This window comes from Oncorhynchus nerka, linkage group LG14 (genome assembly GCF_034236695.1).
Source record: "Oncorhynchus nerka isolate Pitt River linkage group LG14, Oner_Uvic_2.0, whole genome shotgun sequence".
In the NCBI taxonomy this organism is placed as follows: Eukaryota; Metazoa; Chordata; class Actinopteri; order Salmoniformes; family Salmonidae; genus Oncorhynchus; species Oncorhynchus nerka.
In genome coordinates, this window is record NC_088409.1 from 36,617,194 (window position 1) to 36,637,920 (window position 20,727).

Sequence of the window (20,727 nt, forward strand, 5' to 3'; positions counted from 1 at the left end):
TCTGTCCTGTTTGCTCAATATGTGGAGTGGATACACACTCATGTGTAGAACTGTGCACCAGACTGAGTTTTCCCCCTGCCACTAACCCACTGGCAGACAGGGCTTTTTAATGGAAGAGTGAGAGATATACTATAACTGTACCCTTTTAGCCAGCTAGATGAGACAATATGGACAAGGAGTAAGTTATTTGTGTGTCTCCTTCAATGTAATCGCACTGATACACTGTGCGACAGCTCTGTACAGTATTGGAGAGAAGGAAAGTTTTACTGGGCACCGTGGCATGAGTGTACTTCCCTCAGGTAAGTAGAGGGAAGGTGGGCCTGTGGGGAGGGACACACTGAGCCCTGTCTCTGTGGTGTACTAGAAGGCTAGGTTTGTTCAGGTGGAGATTTGATGCCTGTTTCCTTCCTCCTCTCAGAATGGAGGATGGGGTTGTGTACGGCTGGGCTGGCCTGGAGGTGTCTGCCTAGTGGGTCTGGCATAGTCTGCTGTACACATCCAGTGTTACTGTAACACATGGTCCTACTAGCCTTCTACTGCTCCACTTGGTCGATAGGACCCTGAAGCATGACTGAAACAGCCCGTGATGGCTCCTTCCTTTATGTCAGTAATATTGTGACACATTTGATAAATGGAGTCAGGTTTTCATGGTATTTTGCTATGAGTTATTTACAAGTCTCTTGAAAGCCCTCGGTTCTCCCCTGCAGACTTAGAGTACAGGGCTGTGTGAACACCTCATCTTCTCAGGCTCTCTGGCTCGGACTCCCACAGCTGGGTTAGACCGAGAGTTGGTTCTCCCCTGCAGACGTAGAGTACAGGGCTGTGTGAACACCTCATCTTCTCAGGCTCTCTGGCTCGGACTCCCACAGCTGGGTTAGACCGAGAGTTGGTTCTCCCCTGCAGACGTAGAGTACAGGGCTGTGTGAACACCTCATCTTCTCAGGCTCTCTGGCTCGGACTCCCACAGCTGGGTTAGACCGAGAGTTGATTCTCCCCTGCAGACGTAGAGTACAGGGCTGTGTGAACACCTCATCTTCTCAGGCTCTCTGGCTTGGACTCCCACAGCTGGGTTAGATTGAGAGTTGGTTCTCCCCTGCAGACGTAGAGTACAGGGCTGTGTGAACACCTCATCTTCTCAGGCTCTCTGGCTCGGACTCCCACAGCTGGGTTAGACCGAGAGTTGGTTCTCCCTGCAGACGTAGAGTACAGGGCTGTGTGAACACCTCATCTTCTCAGGCTCTCTGGCTCGGACTCCCACAGCTGGGTTAGACCGAGAGTTGGTTCTCCCCTGCAGACGTAGAGTACAGGGCTGTGTGAACACCTCATCTTCTCAGGCTCTCTGGCTCGGACTCCCACAGCTGGGTTAGACCGAGAGTTGGTTCTCCCCTGCAGACGTAGAGTACAGGGCTGTGTGAACACCTCATCTTCTCAGGCTCTCTGGCTCGGACTCCCACAGCTGGGTTAGACCGAGAGTTGGTTCTCCCCTGCAGACGTAGAGTACAGGGCTGTGTGAACACCTCATCTTCTCAGGCTCTCTGGCTCGGACTCCCACAGCTGGGTTAGATCGAGAGTAGAGCGAACACATGCTTTATATCAGGAGGATATTACACTACAATATATAGGTCTCCTGAAGCCATTTTAACTAAGGATTGTGACCCCCCTTAAAACCCACCATCCACCCCACCCTGTGACACACATGTTCGCTGTCATGAAAGATGTGAAGATGTGAAGTGTCTATCAGAATATACTGTAACTACATACAATGCTATTCCCCACAGAGTGAAAAGAGGAGAGGAAGGGCTACTTCTTTTTCAATCTTTTATTTTCAAATCAGTTGAATGTATTTTTAAAGAAATGCACAGTGTCCATAAACAGGTCTTGAGGTATTGAGACATTAATTGGAGTTGTCAGAGCAGTCAGAGAAGCGCAGGGCATCCCTTTTGCTCTTGTCACCAGCAGCCTCCTGCTTGCCGTACATTGTCTTCTCCATGGTCCTCTTCTTCCCCATGCAGCTAAGGAAGGCACAAGATGAAACGTATCAATCAGTGTGGTCCATTAATACATGTCGCTATGAGATGAACATTTTAACCTTCAATTTCATCTTATATGGAAGTGAGTTCTTGCCCTTATCTATAGTTGACGTGATCTATTTTCGGTACCAAGCACCCTTTCATTTAGATACGCATGAGGCTAAGAGTTGAGACTGACCTGATGAAGTCCTCCATGGCGTCGAGCCGCTGCTCCATGCCCTCCATCCTCAGCAGAACCTTCTCCTGAAGCTCCATCATCAGAACAGCCTTGTTGCTGTCCCCTTTAGCCTGGCACTGGAGCAGTCCTCCTTTCCCTTGGCCTTGCCCTGTCCACTTCCTTCTGCTGAGCCACAGGCGAGCCAGGCAGATGACCAGAAATGCCCCCCCGAGGGCCAAGATGGTGCAGTCCACATCAAGCATGGTTATGGAGTCCAGGATGGAGGTCTTGTACTCCTCCCTTCTCTCCACCACATGTCTCAACTCATCTGGTGTCATATCCATGCCAACTCTGGACCAGGTTGGGAGTTTGCAGTGCTGCACGCCAATGTCAATGCCCACCATCTTGAGAAAAAGTATGGCTAAACGTGAGGTTGAAGTAGCCCCAAAAGGCTCCCGGGCTTATTTGCTCCTGGGCTCTTTGTAGGTCTAGAGATGTGTCAGTCTAATCCAACCGTGTCTGAGGAACGAATGAAGGCCTGGGCCATTGGCAGCCTCAGATCACCCTCAGCAGTCCCATTGTGACATCATTTAGTGCCATTTGACATCGTTAGACTGTCATGATGTCACAATCCAACCCTGCCTGTATCAAAGCTTGAGCCAATGAAATGCAGCCCCAGACCATCTCAGCAGGCCTAATGTGACATCATAAAGCAGTCAAATGACACCTTGAATCATTTTGTGAAAATGGCACCCTTGCATGCACATCAAAACGATTGTAGCAAACATAGTGCCATATGGAATGATGAATTAAAACAGAAGGGAAGGTTATTAACTCTATTCGTACACTGTCTTTCATCTTGCGCACCATTCAGCCTGACTTGTTTGCGCAACATTTTGAAACAGTATGGAAGTCATTTACTGTGCTGTAGCTTTAGGAAAACAGCTGTAGGAACTTCATGAAATCATCCATGGCCTGGCTTGAGAACATCTCCTGAGATTGCTCTTGGCTGCTAAGAGAAACCCTTTCGACATGGCCATGGGTGTATCCTTCTTTTGGCCTGAGTCTCACTGTACAAATGAAAAAGAAAAGTCACACGCTCCTCTCTCCTTGCTGAGACCACTATGACCCACGATGCACTAGTGCAGCAGCACCCTGTTAATAATACGTGTGTGATCAGTCCAAAGGCCCGATCAGTACATGCCAAAGGCCCAATCAGTACATGCCAAAGGCCCGATCAGTACATGCCAAAGGCCCGATCAGTACATGTCAAAGGCCTGATCAGTACATGTCAAAGGCCCGATCAGTACATGCCAAAGGCACGATCAGTACATGTCAAAGGCCCGATCAGTACATGTCAAAGGCCCGATCAGTACATGCCAAATGCCCGATCAGTACATGATAATCATGGGGTCATATGTTGTTGTTTTGAATTGATTAGTTTCTCAGTGTTAGAAGTCCTAAGATTCTTTAAAAGGCCTGTTGTGTTTTCTCATGGCAACATACTGTAGGTACATGTTATTTTTACTGAGCGAGTGGTGCATTGTTGGGGAACCCTGACCCGTCCAGGATGTTCATCATGCCCTGTCAGAAGCTGTTGTGGTTAGAACAGATCAGTAGGAGGATCTGGTCACACAGAGTTCAGTTCACTGAGAGACAGAACCAACCGGTGAGAACACAGAGGTCACTTTACTCTACTGCTGTCAGTGGGCTAAGAACCCGGCCACACAGAGACAGAACCAACCGGTGAGAACACAAAGGTCACCTCACTGGTCACTTTACTCTACTGCTGTCAGTGGGCTAAGAACCCGGCCACACAGAGACAGAAGAAACACATGGAGAATGCACTACGTATCCGTCTATTCATCAAAAGTTCTGTTTTTGAAGGATACAAGATTTCTATGAAGCCGGGACCTGGGCAATCTATCCACCCTGAGTAGCATCCCTCAGTTTACATCAGCAGAAGCACCCCACACTGCACCACATTTAAACCCACAGCCTCAGCCAAGTCCTCTCCCACACCTCTCAGGGGAGATAGAACCACAGGAGAGGGAGGTGGTGGGCATTCAGCCTAAAGTACACACACACACAGACACACACACACACACAGATAGAATAGCTTATGCAACTTTTATATAATATTGTGCATTCCATGGTTTTTTAAATGAGGTTCATCCAGTTCACTTTCAAAGGAGGAACGTCTATCGATAGACACTTCAATGCAGAGGGTGGACACACAATGTTAGGATGCGATGCTCCATTCTAACCAACATGTACTAAAATGGAATGTCTGAGTATAGATACATAAATAATTATGCCTCCTAGGTAATGAAGTACCTTGCAAAAGTGCATATAATCTCATTGCTACCCTCATAGCTGAATTCAGACCCATTCCCAAGATACTGTGCACTGTGACTGACCTCTCCTTCTCTCTCTCTCTCTCTCTCTCTCCTTCTCTCTCTCTCTCTCTCTCCATGTCTCTCCCCATGCAGACACCCTGTCTGTGTCCAGTAACGATGCCATCCAGCCTGGCACCAGCCACACCCTGGGCTTCCACAGCTCCCCAGGGCCCAAGCGACCGGGCAACACGCTGAGGAAGTGGCTGACCAGCCCAGTGAGGCGCCTGAGCAGCGGCAAGGCCGACGGACACGTCAAGAAGCTGGCCCACAAGCACAAGAAGAACCGCGAGGGACGAGGCAAGAACGCAGACTCCGCCGGCTCCCAGAAAGACTCGGACGACAATGCCGCCACGCCACAGGACGAGACCATCGAGGAGGTCCGTTCAATTGGTCACCTCTATCACTCATATATCACTTCCTTTCTTTCTCTTTTACATTACCTGTTCAACATTAAATATCTCCCTAATTTCCTTCTCTCCTTTATTTTGAGCCGATCGTGTTCTATGTAGTTGTAAGCTCTGTTGTCGTTGTCCCTCTACAGAGGATGAGGAACGAGGGGCTGAGCAGTGGGACTCTGTCCAAGTCCTCCTCCTCTGGGATGCAGAGCTGTGGGGAGGAGGAGGGAGAAGAGGGGGCTGATGCTGTACCCCTGCCTCCCCCAATGGCCATCCAACAACACAGCCTGCTGCAGGCTGACTCTCAGGACGACAAGGTGAGACACACACACACACACTCACACACATTTAACAGGCCTCCATGAGGTTTAGTTAGAGTATATCAAAGAGGGGACAATCATCTTTCCTGTAAAATCTTTTGGAAAATAAAAAAAGACATTGGTAAATCAATGAATGTATTTTCTTTTAGACCAGTTTGTCTGAAGAGGTAGATATTTTATACCTATGCAGTTTAGCTTCATTCATTCATCATCACAGAACAGTTATTGTAACTAGAGCGATAGGTGTTTCTTTGACACTAATATCATTGTTTTCTCTTCTTTCTTAACTTTGCTTTAAATTTACCATAGCTTTATGTTGATTTTTGTTCTGCCTCTGTTTTGTCTCAGTTCCCGTACCTCTCCATGTAACTGCCTACGCTCTAGTCACACTCCCACATCCAACCAACCAACCAGCCCTGACATTATTTTACTTCCCATCCATCCTGTCATGCTATCTCCTCACCCTCGCTGCCCTATGTTTCTCTAGGACTATTGTTGCGGATGTGACGAATACTCCATTTGCTGTAGTTAGTGAAGTTTGACTAGAACTGACTAACTACCCCTTTAAAGACCTGGCCTTGTTTAGTCTGTTGCTATTGTTTAGCCAGACAAGCTGTGCTTGTGATTGGGCTGTTGCCCAGGTTATCCCTGTTGTAATGGAGTATTTAACAGCACATATACATTGTTCAGTCATGTGCTCCGCTGTGGTTCCAGTGCTCAGAACCTTGCTCCAACCAACCCCAACCCCCGCCTCGTCCCCTGTATCCTCCATGCTAGCCTGGCCCCACTAGGCCCCTATTTGGCCCTGATTAGGGAGACCACACCCATTCCTTATGGGGTCATTTGGAATGCTGGGCGGTGTCAAAACACGTCAATGGTGAGCGTCTCTAAGAAATGAATGTATGATGCGGTGAAACATCTTTAATACAGTGACAGATACTTTCCAGAAAATATTAATCAAATGTAGTGTAAACATATATATTTTTTTATATACAGTTGAAGTTTACATACACTTAGGTTGGAGTCATTAAAACTTGTTTTTCAACCACAACTTTCTTGTTAACAAACTAGTTTTGGAAAGTCGGTCAGGACATTTACTTTGTTCATGACACAAGTAATTTTTCCAACAATTTACAGACAGTTTATTTCACTTATAATTCACTGTATCACAATTCCAGTGGGTCAGAAGTTTACATACACTAAGTTGACTGTGCCTTTAAACAGCTTGGAAAATTCCAGAAAATTATGCCATGGCTTTAGAAGCTTCTGATAGGCTAATTGACATAATTTGAGTCAATTGGAGGTGTACCTGTGGTTATATTTCAAGGCCTACCTTCAAACTCTTTGCTTGACATCATGGGGAAATCAAAAGAAATCAGCCAAGACCTCCACAAGTCAGGTTCATCCTTGGGAGCAATTTCCAAATGCCTGAAGGTACCATGTTCATCTGTGCAAACAATAGTACGCAAGTATAAACACCATGGGACCACGTAGCCGTCATACTGCTCAGGAAGGTGATGCGTTCTGTCTCCTTGAGATGAACGTACTTTGGTGCGAAAAGTGCAAATCAATCCCAGAACAACAGCAAAGGACCTTGTGAAGATTATGGAGGAAACAGGTACAAAAGTATCTATATCCACAGTAAAACGAGTCCTATATCGACATAACCTGAAAGGCCGCTCAGCATGGAAGAAGCCGCTGCTCCAAAACTGCCATAAAAAAGACAGACTACGGTTTGCAACTGCACATGGGGACAAAGATCATACTTTTTGGAGAAATGTCCTCTGGTCTAATGAAACAAAAATAGAATTGTTTGGCCATAATGACCATCGTTATGTTTGGGGGAAAAAGGGGGAGGCTTGCAAGCCAAAGAATACCATCCCAACCGTGAGGCACAGGGGTGGCAGAATCATGTTGTAGGGGTGCTTGTAGGGGTGCTGCAAGAGGGACTGGTGCACTTCACAAAATAGATGGAAAATAATGTGGATAAATTGAAGCAAGACATCAGTCAGGAAGTTAAAGCATTGTCGCAAATGGGTCTTCCAAATGAACAATGACCCCAAGCATGCTTCCAAAGTTGTGGCAAAATGGCATAAGGACAACAAAGTCAAGGTATTGGAGTGGCCATCACAAAGCCCTGACCTCAATCCTATAGAAAATCTGTGAGCAGAACTGAAAAAGCGTGTGCGAGCATGGAGGCCTACAAACCTGACTCAGTTACACCAGCTCTGTCAGGAGGAATGGGCCAAAATCCACCCAACTTATTGTGGGAAGCTTGAGAAAGGCTACCCGAAATGTTTGACCCAAGTTAAACAATTTAAGGCAATGCTACCAAATACTAATTGAGTGTATGCAAACTTCTGACCCATGTGATGAAAGAAATAAAAGCTGAAATAAATAATTCTCTACTATTATTCTGACATTTCACATTCTTACAATTAAGTGGTGATCCTAACTGACCTAAGACAGGGAATTTTTACTCTGATTAAATGTCAGGAATTGTGAAGAACTGAGTTAAATGTATTTGGCTAAGGTGTATGCAAACTTCTGACTTCAACTGTATATATATATGTGTATATATATATATATATATATATATATATATACATATTTTTTTACTTATCCATTTTTACTTAACACTTTTCAACTGTATTGTTGGTTAAGGGCTTGTAAGTAAGCATTTCACTGTAACCTGTTGTATTTGGCGCATGTGATAAATAACATTTGATTTGATTTGAACATTAAACCACACACCTCTCTTTCTCGCTCTCACGCTCTCTCTACTTTCTCGCTCTTTCTCTCACACTCTCTCTCTCACGCTCACTCTCCTGTCTCTGTCTCTGTGTCTGTCTGACTCTGTCTCTCTCCCTCCCTTCCAGGCGGCCTCTCGTCTATCGGGCCGACCCAGTAGTTCAGAGACACCCAGCGCGGCTGAGCTGGTCAGTGCCATCGAGGAGCTGGTCAAGAGTAAGATGGTAAGATACAGCCATCCATCAGTCTACCACACTGCTGTCAGCTACACACACACACACACACACACACACACACACACACACACACACACACACACACACACACACACACACACACACACACACACACACACACACACACACACACACACTGCCAGCTCAGCTCAGGCCAGTCTGGTGCCAGGGTGGATGTGACGTGTGACGGTGCCATGGCCCACCAGTCATCTGTGAACCATTTGAGTCACCACACCAACTGACTCCTTCTCTTCATAAGACCTGGCACAGCACTTTAATGCTGCCATACTTTGTCACACCCTCATAGCAGCAACACCACTGCTCTCTCTGCTAGCACAGTGATTGTATGGAGAAGCTCAGTTTACTCACTGCATGTTCACAATGAATATACAGTAAGTTCTCTCTCTCTCTCAGTCCCTGGAGGACCGTCCCAGCTCTCTCTCTGTGGAACAAGGGGACAGCAGCAGCCCCTCCCTCAACCCCTCTGACAACTCCCTCCTGTCCTCCTCCTCCCCCATCGATGAGATGGACGAGCGCAAGTCGGGTTTCCTCAAAAGACGCCAGTGAGTTCAGTTTCACTCCTCCACGTCTCATATGTAGAAACAGAATGACTAGAAGGGTCGCCCTCATTCAAGCCAATGAGGCCGTAATGGGTGGACTGGTGTTGGGCCCTTTCTAGTAATTCTATTTCTAGGGTCTCAAAGCCTACAATATGCCCTGAGCCATCAGATAAAACTGTCCTGTGGTGGTCTAGCTAAACAATCCTCTCATTGTTTACTTCACCTCTCTCCCCTACAGCTATGTGTTACTGGAGCTGGTGGAGACAGAGAGGGACTACGTGAGAGACCTGGGTTCAGTGGTGGAGGTGAGAACACGTTGTTTCTTACTTTACTGTAGGCCCGTAATCAATGACTCACTCCTCTCCATCACACTCTGTTCACGTTCTAGACTTGGTCAAAGTGCTAGCTCCCGTCCACAAAACAATCCCTAATCCTTACGACCCCTAGGCTCTCCATATACATTGAAATGAACTGTATAGGTAAAATCAATATGGTAACAGCTCCACCTTGCCCTCTAAACATACATGTAGTGCATATACCTATCAGATCAGATCACCACAAGTGCCCTAAGGGGCAGAGGTTGTTTGTGGACAGGGCATTGGAATAGTATTGGCTGAATTTGGCACTGTGTCTAGTCCTGTGGTCACCTGAATGTCTTATCTCCCCTTCAGGGCTACATCAGCAAAATGAAGGAGGACGGCGTGCCAGACGACATGAGGGGAAAAGACAAGATAGTGTTTGGGAATATCCACCAGATCTACGACTGGCATAGAGAGTAAGACGAGAATAGTACCTACCTACAGTACTAGCGTTATTATTAGTTTGACTTTTATATTAGTGTATTTATCATAGTAATATTTCTCATACTCTTCTCTGATTGGCCACAGATTCTTCCTGGGAGAGCTAGAGAAGTGCCTGGAGGATCCCGATAGGCTGGCTCCCCTGTTCGTCAAACAAGTAAGAGCGATTTGATGATTTTCATTGGCCAAAATATACCATCAATAGTGTATGTCGCTGTGCATCATAACAAGGTTAGTGCTAAACCCTAACATTAACCCCCAATCTTAACCATAATCCCTCATTTTAAATGCAATGGGGTACGGACATCCCAAGGATTCCAGATAGCAAGGACCATAATACCACTTTCCCTTGTTTTGTTTCCTTGTTTTCCTGCTAGGAGCGACGGCTACACATGTACATCGTGTACTGTCAGAACAAGCCCAAATCAGAGCACATCGTGTCTGAGTACATAGACACTTACTTTGAGGTAAGAATACACACACTCCCTCCACAGATACCCCGCAAGTGGGTTTATTCCAGTCTCTCGAACGGAGCACATATTTCATCATAAGAGCCTCATCGTTTCCTGTTCTCATACCTTGTGTTATATTTTTACGCAGTCCTTTGTTTTTACTGTGTGCAACTAAATCTAATGGCTCCCTGTGTATTTTAGGAGCTCAAGCAGCGTCTGGGCCACAGACTCCAGATCACTGATCTTCTCATTAAGCCTGTGCAGCGCATCATGAAGTACCAGCTCCTGCTGAAGGATTTACTTAAGTTCTCCAAAAAGGCTGCAGTAGATACTACTGAGCTGGAGGTAAGAACTACAACCTGGGTTTGATTTGATGGCCTTCCACCCCTAATAACATGGACGAGCATTAATATTGCTATGATTTTGTTTTTATCTAAAAGTTATACTTGTTATAATATATTATGTTTTTTTTCCCTCTAAAATTGTGTTTTCTATCTTCTCTGTTTCTCCCAGAAAGCGGTGGAGGTCATGTGTGTTGTGCCCAAAAGATGCAACGACATGATGAACGTTGGGCGTCTCCAAGGCTTTGACGTAAGACTCACGGGCTCTATCTTATTCAGGGAATAGAGAATGTGGTCTTTCAGTTCGATCTGGCTCAGTTTAGAAGGTCACAAATTCTCCAAAATAGCTTACTTAAATTTGATTTCAGCCGTTAAGTCACATGGATCATATGATGCTTGGGTTTGCTCTCTCTCTCTATTTTCACTCGTTGTATTATATAATATTATGTATATAATATGCATATTTCATCTGATTGGCTAAGAATGAGTCTGAGGCTGTCCTCTCTCCTTTTATTTGTATGTATTTTATTTAAAGGCCCAGTTCAGTCAAAATTCTGTTTTCCTGTTTTTTATATTAAACTGACAATGTAAAAGTGTGAACAAATTTGATTTCAAAATACAATCTACACATAACCTTCTAATTAACAGGTTTGCATGTGTTGGAGTTTTGGCTTTCCATGGTGACATCACCATGTGTAAATTGGTTAATCGACCAATAACAAAGAGTTTCAAACCTCTCTGCCAATAACAGCTAGTTTTCAGTTTTGCTAAAAGCTACTTTTGCCCATTTGAATGGAAATCTATTACAGTAAGGTACTTACTTGTTACCCAGAAATATTTTGATATGGTTATAAAACGGCTGCATTGGGCCTTAAACCTTTATTTAACCAGCCAGGCAATACATTGGTATTCCCCCATTCAGGGCAAGATTGTGGCCCAAGGCAGACTGCTGCTCCAGGACACCTTCATGGTATCAGATCAGGACGGGGGGCTACTCACAAGGATGAAGGAGAGGAGGGTCTTCCTCTTCGAACAGATCGTCATCTTCAGTGAGCCCCTGGACAAGAAGAAAGGCTACTCCCAGCCGGGATACCTCTTCAAGAACAGTGTCAAGGTATGGGGCATCGATCGTGATCATCTCCCTTAATCAATCCACTTAGATCATATTACAGTGGATGGATTTTTATGGGCTGGACATTGCTGGGATAGTAATTGCCTTAAGTGCCAAAGTCATTTGAATAGTTGTCTAATTCTGAAAACACTCACATCCCCTCCTCTCCCCTACATCTTGTGTGTGTGTCCAGGTGAGCTGGCTGGGCCTGGAGGAGAGCCCAGATGACCCCTGTAAGTTCACCCTGACCTCCCGGTCATCCAGTGGCGGTGTGGAGACCTACGTGATGCACTCAGCCAATCCTGGAGTCAGCCAGATGTGGGTCCACCAGATCACCCAGATCCTGGAGAGCCAGCGCAACTTTCTCAATGGTAAAAAAAGACACATCACAGTTCATCTGTGTAACTGTGTAGTGATATTATGCTAGCTTCTCCCAGGTGGCAGCATAATCATATCATATGATTACAATGTTTCATCTGTCTCCCTGTGTAGTCATCCAGTCCATAGAATGTATCAACGTTCTGAGAAAATAAGTGTTTAGAGCACACCATAATATGAACTATAGCATGATGTACTGGAATGCAAAATGCTACGAATGTTTTTATATTTTTGTTTCATAGCTAGACAGTGTGTACTCATACCACTGAGGTGACTGTTTCTCTCTGTCTGTCTATCTCTGTCTCTCTTTTTGTGTCCCCCAGCACTGACATCCCCTATCGAGTACCAGAGGAACCACGTGGGGGCAAGTGGAGCAGGCCTGGGGGCCCCCAGCAGCAGTGGCCTGGCAGGAGGTGGCTGCAGCAGCTCCGTAGTGGGCCCTGGGAGTAACTCTCTGTGTGGCCCCCAGAGTCGCCGGCCCTCGCGCATTCCCCAGCCCTCCTCCCGTATCCCACAGCCTGTCCACCACCACCACCCCCCGGGGTCTGACGGTCCGGACAGAACAGCAGGTACGTGGTCCCGACAACCCCCCTCCTCCTCCCAGACCCCCTGTCCTCCTGACCATGCAGAGGGGGACCTGGGGCCCCAAGATGTCCCCAAGATGCGAGTGCTGGAGGGTCCCCGGCCCCGCAGCAGAACCAGCAGCAACAGCAATGGCAAGTCCTTGGGTGTTGCTGAGGGCAGCTTCAAGGAGAGCTACCTTGGGGAGGACCCTCAGATCCCCATCCCACGGCTGGCTGTGGCCCCTCTGAATCTTGCCAAGCCTCAGGTAGGGGCAGTCCCTCCTCTGACCTGCCCCATAAAGGAGGAATTCATCCCGGGCAGCCCAGCCCAGAAAGGCTCCTTTTTCTGGTCCACCGCGGTCCCAGCCTCCCCAGCTAGCCGGCCTGGCTCCTTCTCCTACCACAGTGATAGTGGAGACTCGACCCTGGGCCACAGGGAGAGCCACAGCCACCGCCACTCCACCCACAGCAAGGATATAGACCGCATGAGCACATGCTCCTCCACCAGTGAGCAGTCCTTACAGTCCACGCAGAGTAACGGGGTAAGATCCCTCCTCGAGTCCCAGGCTTCTGTCCGGCTTAGTCCCTACTAACCTTACTGGCTGACCAGAAGTTCTCCTGGGTCATCGGAACCACAAGTGCATACTAAACTATCTAAGTACACTAACTTGCCTATGGTGTGAGTTTTCATCCTTCCTGCTGTCTTTCAGACTCTACTAACAGTGTGTTTTTGGCTGGTACAGCAGCTAACTGCTGTAACTAGCAAGTAACTAGCAAGTAGCTTGCTGTACGGTATGTTGGTGTCCTCTCCTCTCCCTTGGTAAGTGTTTCCAGTATGACTCTCTGCCTCTGCTTCCCTAACTTCACACACCCAGCTCTGTCTTGGCTCTTACATTTTCTAGACATGACCTGAGTTTTTGCTGTCCCTTTGCTTCAGCCTATTGTGGTCTGATCTGAAAAACCATTGAGGCATTTATGGGTTAAATGCAAATTAATGCTGATATAATGGAAGATTGATATTGACTTCGACTTCACCTGCCTGCAAGAAGAGGAGCTCTGATGTAAAAAGAAACGCTTGCCGCCTTTCCTGTTTTCTCTTAGCTCTTGCTCTGACCATGCTGCTTAGTTTCTGTCTTGGTTCTGTGGGACTGATGACACATCCTTGTTCCCGTTCTCTCCTTGCCTTGCCCCTGAATACATTTGACTCACACCAAATGCATTTGGCCTCACTTCAAACTTTATTTCAGGCTCTCTCTCCTGAAACGGACTGTTTCCTCTCTACTTTCACTGTCTTTGAGAGACACCCACTCCGTGTTAACTCTCCTCTGTCTCTCTGACTTCTGGATAGCTTGTCTTCGCTTCTACAAATGAGAAGGTCTAATTATGAGACATGTAGGAACCAGATGTTAGTTGCTACAGTATGACTTTCCTCACTCTACTCTCTGAACCTTTTGTAATGAATGCTTTGAAATGAGTCCTTCTTTGTGCATGAGCTCTAGCATATAAACAGATGAACACATGATGCCCATGTGCAATCAAATCCATAACATTTGAATTTGTTTAGTCTTTTAGAGTCAGTTTGTGTGTACGTGCATTTGTCTGTCTGTCTGTCTGTCTGTCTGTCTGTCTGTATGTCTGTCTGTCTGTCTGTCTGTCTGTCTGTCCTCTCTCTATGCCTCTCTCTTTGTGTAACCATACCTATAAACCCTTACTGACTCTATTTCATTCCCTGCCTCCCATCTTCCCCTGCCTCCCTTCCTCCCATCCTCCCCTTCCCTGCCTCCCATCCTCCCCTGCCTCCCTGCCTCCCATCCTCCCCTGCCTCCCCCTCCTCCAGAGTGAAAGCAGTAGCAGCAGCAGCATCAGCACCATGCTGGTGACCCAGGACTACGTGGCCCTGAAGGAGGATGAGATCAGTGTTTCCCAGGGCGAGGTGGTCCAGATGCTGGCCTCCAATCAGCAGAACATGTTCCTGGTGTTCCGGGCTGCCACCGAGCAGGGCCCTGCCGCCGAGGGCTGGATCCCCGGCTACGTACTGGGTCACACCTCCACCATCATCCCCGACCTCCCCGAAGGAACCATCAAGTAAGAGACAGACAGTGCTGCTACTCCATGTACCAACCTGAATGAATGAAAAGCTTTATCATCCCAAAGACAGTTCCATTTTCACATCATGAGATCTGCCATCATAAATGTGAAACAGTAGACAAAGATGTAGAAATCACAAGTTAAACTTTTCTCTTTCTTTCTTCCTTTTTCTTTCTCTCTCTCTTTTCCCCTTTCTTTCTCATTCTCTTGTCTGGAGCAGGAAGTCATCCTCGTGGCACACAGCACTCCGCATCAGGAGAAAGTCTGAGAGGAGAGATAAGGAGACCAGGAAGGAATATAAGATGGAAAACGGCTACCGCAAGTCTCAAGACTGTCTGACTAATAAAGTTTCTGTAAAGGTAGAGTTGATTTGATAATCACCTGTATGGCTGTAAGACTTAAAGCCCCTCTACGTTAACCTCAGTATGGCTGTAAGACTTAAAGCCCCTCTACATTAACCTCAGTGTGGCTGTAAGACTTAAAGCCCCTCTACGTTAACCTCAGTATGGCTGTAAGACTTAAAGCCCCTCTACATTAACCTCAGTATGGCTGTAAGACTTAAAGCCCCTCTACGTTAACCTCAGTATGGCTGTAAGACTTAAAGCCCCTCTACGTTAACCTCAGTATAGCTGTAAGACTTAAAGCCCCTGTACGTTAACCTCAGTATGGATGTAAGACTTAAAGCCCCTCTACGTTAACCTCAGTATGGCTGTAAAACTTAAAGCCCCTCTACGTTAACCTCAGTATGGCTGTAAAACTTGAAGCCCCCCTACGTTAACCTCAGTATGGCTGTAAAACTTAAAGCCCCTCTACGTTAACCTCAGTATGGCTGTAAGACTTAAAGCCCCTCTACGTTAACCTCAGTATGGCTGTAAGACTTAAAGCCCCTCTACGTTAACCTCAGTATGGCTGTAAGACTTAAAGCCCCTCTACGTTAACCTCAGTATGGCTGTAAGACTTAAAGCCCCTCTACGTTAACCTCAGTATGGCTGTAAGACTTAAAGCCCCTCTACGTTAACCTCAGTATGGCTGTAAGACTTAAAGCCCCTCTACGTTAACCTCAGTATGGCTGTAAAACTTAAAGCTTCTCTACATTAACCTCATTTAATGGATTCATGTAATTTGTGTAATTATTTCATGTCTTTGTGTTAAAACAAATTTGGAGAAGAAACTTATTTGTGTTCATATTTTTCTTTCAGCTTCTAAACCCCAACTACATCTATGATGGTATGTATACATTTAAATGTTTTTGCTTGGGCTTTACTATACAGTAATTTAATGACACATCTATATTTTCACAATCCAGGGGTTCAATAAGACCATTTGTTATTGTCTTGTATTGTACTGCATACTTTCTATTGTCTATTGGGTAGCTCAGATGTGGGATTGTGTAGTTTGCATGTAAGTAACCTCCTCCGAGCCAGCGCAGTGTGTAGGGCAAGGAGCCTGTCTCCTGTTTCTGTAGCGTGAGGCAGCTGGAAAAACGAAAGTACACCCCATGGACAGGACGCTAGTATATTGGAAGGCTAGTTAGCATGTGACATAGTCAAACTCACGTGTCTTCTGTCTGTCTGTCTGTCACCTCTGTAGTACCCCCAGAGTTCCTGCTACCTCTGAGTGATGTGACCTGTAACCTGGGGGAGAGAGTCACTCTGAGGAGTAAGGTCTGTGGAAGACCAAAAGCCTCGGTCACCTGGAGAGGACCTGACCACAGCACTCTGAGCAACGACGGACACTACAGCATCACCTACAGGTACACATCGGCAGTGATGACATTTTACGTTGCATTTGAGTCATTCAGCAGATACTCTTGTCCAGAGGGACTTGCAGTGATCATTGCAACGCGTTAAAATGACTTAGCAGTTGGAAGACAATGTTCTGTTGCAGTTGAATTAAAGGAAATGTTGCTATTGTTGAAACTTCCCTTCTCTCATCTGCAGTGACACAGGCGAGGCAACTCTCCTCATCATGGGTGTGTCTGTGGAGGATGATGGGGTGTACACCTGTGTTGCAACCAACGTAGTGGGCAGCGTGTCATCCTCCGCCAGCCTCAGAGTCTCAGGTTAGTCACTGTTGAGTTAGATTAAGTTGAGTTGAGTTGTAGACTCCTGTGGGGGCACAGTATATCCTCTATATTCACACTACTTCTTCAGTACTTTTGCATTTTAACATTCAATGTTTCTATTTTCCCAGAGGCCTCTGACGATGGGAGTGAAGTGATCTGGAAGAACAACTTTGAGTCCTTCTACACAGAGGTCACAGAACTGGGCAGGGGGAGGTTCTCAGTGGCTAAGCGCTGTGACCAGCGTGGGAGCAAGCGTGCCGTGGCAGCCAAACATGTCAACAAGCGGTTGATGCGGCGTGAGCAGGTGCTCCATGAACTGAGGATACTACAGTGTCTGGAACACCCACACCTGGTCGGCCTGCTGGACACCTTCGAGACAGCCACCAGCTACGTGCTAGTGCTGGAGATGTATGTTAGAAAAACTGTGGATGAGCCCCAAATGGCACCCTATTCCCTTATAACTGATCAAAAGTAGTACCCTACAGAGGGATAGATAGCATTTGGGATGCACACACTGTATTTATTATGATTATTGAGGAAAATTGTTATTACAATTCCTGAATTGAAATAGTATTAATTACCCTTTTGAACAATATATTACTATATATATTTATTCACTGTGCTTTTGAATCATGTGAAGCAGCCCTCTTGTACATCTACCATATCGGTGGGCTAATGTCTCTCTCTGGTGCTCTGGTGCTTTGTGTCTGCAGGGCTGATCAAGGCCGTCTCCTGGACTACATAGTCAGCTGGGGTAACCTCACTGAAGAGAAGGTGGCCTTGTACCTTAGGGACATTCTAGAAGCTTTACACTACCTGCATAGCTGGAGGATAGCTCACTTGGACTTGAAGGTGAGTCACAAAGGCTGTGACATGTAGAGTAGGAGTTAAATGTGATTTTGTACTGTATGAAACAGTCTGATGTCTAACTGATTGTTCTTAAGCAAAGATAGTACTCCCATCATGGGTAAATTCTTAATCATATCTTTCTTTGCGTGTATGTGCGTGGGTATCGGTGTGTATCCCTTTAGCCTGAGAACGTGTTAGTGGAGCAGAACTCTGCCCAGCCCGTGGTCAAGCTGACAGACTTCGGAGACGCCGTCCAGCTGAACAGTGGCCACTACATCCACCCCCTACTGGGCAGCCCAGAGTTCTCAGCCCCGGAGCTGGTGCTGGGCCAGCCCGTCTCCCTGACCTCTGACCTCTGGAGCCTGGGGGTTGTGACATACGTGGTACTGAGCGGGGCATCTCCCTTCCTGGACGAGAGCGCTGAGGAGACATGCCTGAACATCTGTCGTCTGGACTTCAGCTTCCCCCATGACTACTTCCAGGGTGTGAGCCAGGCGGCCAGGGACTTTGTGGGTCTCCTCCTACAGGGCGAGCCGGACCGGAGACCTTCTGCCGCCGCTTGCCTTCAGGAGCCCTGGCTGCAGCCGTGGGACTCCCACCAGCAACAAAACCAGCACCCAGGGTGCATCGACACCTCCAGACTCATCTCCTTCATCGAGCGGCGGAAACACCAGAACGACGTTAGGCCCGTGGGCAGCATCAAGACCTTCCTTCACAGCAGACTCCTCAACCAGATATGAGCAGGTCAGAGAACTACAGTACCCAGAAACCACAGAGTCACAATGATGATCTCATCCTCTCTCAGCCGACTACGCCACTTCATTAGAACTATGTTACCCAGCATCCTGCTGCTGCTGACTGCTGACTGCTTTGAATATTTTTGACTGAGATTTTTTCCCCCAAGAGATTTAGATACTTCCCTTCCATCCCCACCTTTGTATGGATGATGGCTATATGCCTGCACAAAAGTATGAACTATTTGAAAGTATTTAAAACTTCACTAACAGGGAGAACAAAGCTTTCTCGAGAGCCAGTGAGAGTAAGCCTTGTGTTTGGATAGTATTACTGTAATATCGGGTTACTTTTGGTTGAATATAAGAATTGTTTTTGTAATGAGAGATTACTTTTTGTAAAGAAAATGTATAGTGAAGAAACAAAGAAATGTCTTTATTCATATACCTTTTCAAAAACAAAGGTTATTAATAAAAAGCATGAAAACAAAAATGAATGCGACATATGAACAAAGCACCACCGACCCTCACAGGGTCGTTGCTTCAGAACACTACTTCTAGAACCAGTTGGAGACCAAACTCAGTGTAGTTGTAGTTGATTAACTTACAATAAATAGGCAAATGCTTTGTTCTGGCCTTGCTATTGTATGGACCCGTAACAGTTAGTACAATTATGCTATTTTAGTCAGACCTCAGCAGAGAAATAAACAAGCAAACAAACAACAAAAAGCTATAACACTATTGGAAAAGCTCTTTAGATTTCTGATACATCCGCCTTACTTTGTAAATAATGTGTTCCTGCCTTCATTCTCATTTTGAAGAATTTGTCTCAACCGCTGTTTCATTAGCTGAGTAGTAAGTCCTACCAATGGAAGAGAGGTGTGAGGGAGACCAGCTCCTCCTCATGCCAGTCAAAATACTTAAACCCTCACTACCAGAAATACTTCTATCAATGCACTCATATTTTGCGTTAACTTCTCATGTGCAACGTTGCAGCTTTAACATGTATGCAACTATTTCTGAAGACTTGTGTTGTACCCGTAATCTAAAAAGGCATGTACGTACCTGGTACTGCAGTAGATGTATGTATTGTGTTACTCTTTTCCGTATTAAGTTCAGTATTAATATCTTGGAAACCTAAAATGCAGGTTTCGCAAATAATGTAAAATAAGAAAAAAGATTTGTATCTATATTGGCACTTATGCTTTCAGTTTGTCATTGTATTTGTTTTATTTTCTGTAACTATACCAAAGTTTAGTGTACTTTACTCTCTTTAAATATGTTATAATGTACCATGTTAAGTTATGAAAACCATGCTGAACCTAGAGATGTTTACATTGGTTCACAGTGGCTTTATTTATTAGCGTTGTAAGAACGTTGTTTAGTGGTTGGTTGTTACTGCTTACCTAATTAACATTTCAAACACTTCTCTTCTCAAGCTGTGCACAAAGTGGTGATTGCTGTGTAAGTTTGTTTGACTTTTTAAGTTATGTATTTTGCTAGACATTGTGTTGCAATGATCAACATCTTGGTTGAACTGAAGATAAACTTGGGGTAGCATTCTTTGCCGAGCCTTTGGTTTGAAGATTGTACCAACGTTGCAATAATTGTGCATGGGCGTTGCGGCGCTATTACCCTAACCTTTATCTGAGGGTGACCATGACCTAGCTGCTTTCAGTAAATTAATCATTGTATGAGTTCAAACGGATTTTAATGTGCCGGTCAATTGATCTGGAGAGGCGGACGAAGTAGCTGTATTTCCTTTTAAGCTTGAAAAGGTTATCAGAGTTTCATGTCTATGTCAAGGCAGTAGTCACAGTGATACAATGAATGTGTTTGTTAACCTGTACAGTCCCATTTTGTGTCCTCTTATTTATTCACGTGTAAAGCTGTACATACATGGACGACGAACATGGGAACCTGGATGTAACCTCCTCATATTTGATACATACTACGTCATTTTGAATGTTAAATGACTTATTTTTACTTTTGCATGTATATTTCTTTGTACAGAAATTATGTTTACACATGACTTGCTATAAATAGTTTATTTAGTCCTCAGTTATTTTGCCATTAAACGTATGGAACATACCCTTGGATGTTTTTTAATATTTATGTATGTACAGTGCCTTAAGAAAGTATTCATAGCCCTTGACTTATTCTACATGTTGTGTTACAGCCTGACTTCAAAATTGATTAAATGGTTTTTTTCTCTCACTCATCTACACACAATGCCCCATAATTAGAAAGTTAAAACATGTTTTTAGAAATGTTTTCAAATGTATTGAAAATGAAATACAGAAATATCTAATTTACATAAGTATTCACACCCCTGAGTCTATACATGTTAGAATCACATTTGGCAGCGATTATAGCTGTGACTCTTTCTGGGTACGTCTCTAAGAGCTTTGAACACCTGGATTGTACAATATTTTCCTATGACCAGAATACCCATAACGTGATGCAGCCACCACCATGCTTGAACATATGAAGACTGGTAG

At 45.5% G+C, this 20,727-nt stretch overlaps 1 protein-coding gene across 4 annotated transcripts in view; it reads left to right on the forward strand.

The window, feature by feature from the left end:
* The window catches only part of LOC115142196 (triple functional domain protein-like), a 168,928-nt gene extending 148,485 nt beyond the window's left edge, over nucleotides 1-20,443 (forward strand). For 2 of the 4 annotated variants that reach the window (XM_065028032.1, XM_065028034.1), the window contains 21 exons: nucleotides 4,680-4,963; nucleotides 5,128-5,298; nucleotides 8,181-8,276; nucleotides 8,703-8,851; nucleotides 9,087-9,153; nucleotides 9,520-9,623; nucleotides 9,736-9,805; nucleotides 10,026-10,115; nucleotides 10,302-10,445; nucleotides 10,614-10,691; nucleotides 11,364-11,555; nucleotides 11,746-11,923; nucleotides 12,254-13,035; nucleotides 14,331-14,578; nucleotides 14,799-14,940; nucleotides 15,781-15,808; nucleotides 16,172-16,334; nucleotides 16,522-16,643; nucleotides 16,775-17,054; nucleotides 17,360-17,498; nucleotides 17,678-20,443. In XM_065028032.1, the coding sequence (XP_064884104.1) occupies nucleotides 4,680-4,963; nucleotides 5,128-5,298; nucleotides 8,181-8,276; nucleotides 8,703-8,851; nucleotides 9,087-9,153; nucleotides 9,520-9,623; nucleotides 9,736-9,805; nucleotides 10,026-10,115; nucleotides 10,302-10,445; nucleotides 10,614-10,691; nucleotides 11,364-11,555; nucleotides 11,746-11,923; nucleotides 12,254-13,035; nucleotides 14,331-14,578; nucleotides 14,799-14,940; nucleotides 15,781-15,808; nucleotides 16,172-16,334; nucleotides 16,522-16,643; nucleotides 16,775-17,054; nucleotides 17,360-17,498; nucleotides 17,678-18,235 (4,085 nt within the window). In that variant the 3' untranslated portion in view covers nucleotides 18,236-20,443. Of the gene's footprint in view, nucleotides 1-4,679; nucleotides 4,964-5,127; nucleotides 5,299-8,180; nucleotides 8,277-8,702; nucleotides 8,852-9,086; nucleotides 9,154-9,519; nucleotides 9,624-9,735; nucleotides 9,806-10,025; nucleotides 10,116-10,301; nucleotides 10,446-10,613; nucleotides 10,692-11,363; nucleotides 11,556-11,745; nucleotides 11,924-12,253; nucleotides 13,036-14,330; nucleotides 14,579-14,798; nucleotides 14,941-15,780; nucleotides 15,809-16,171; nucleotides 16,335-16,521; nucleotides 16,644-16,774; nucleotides 17,055-17,359; nucleotides 17,499-17,677 lie in introns of those variants that run through there. The other 2 variants (XM_065028033.1, XM_065028035.1) reach the window with 2 other exon arrangements.
* The last annotated feature ends 284 nt before the right edge of the window (nucleotides 20,444-20,727 follow it).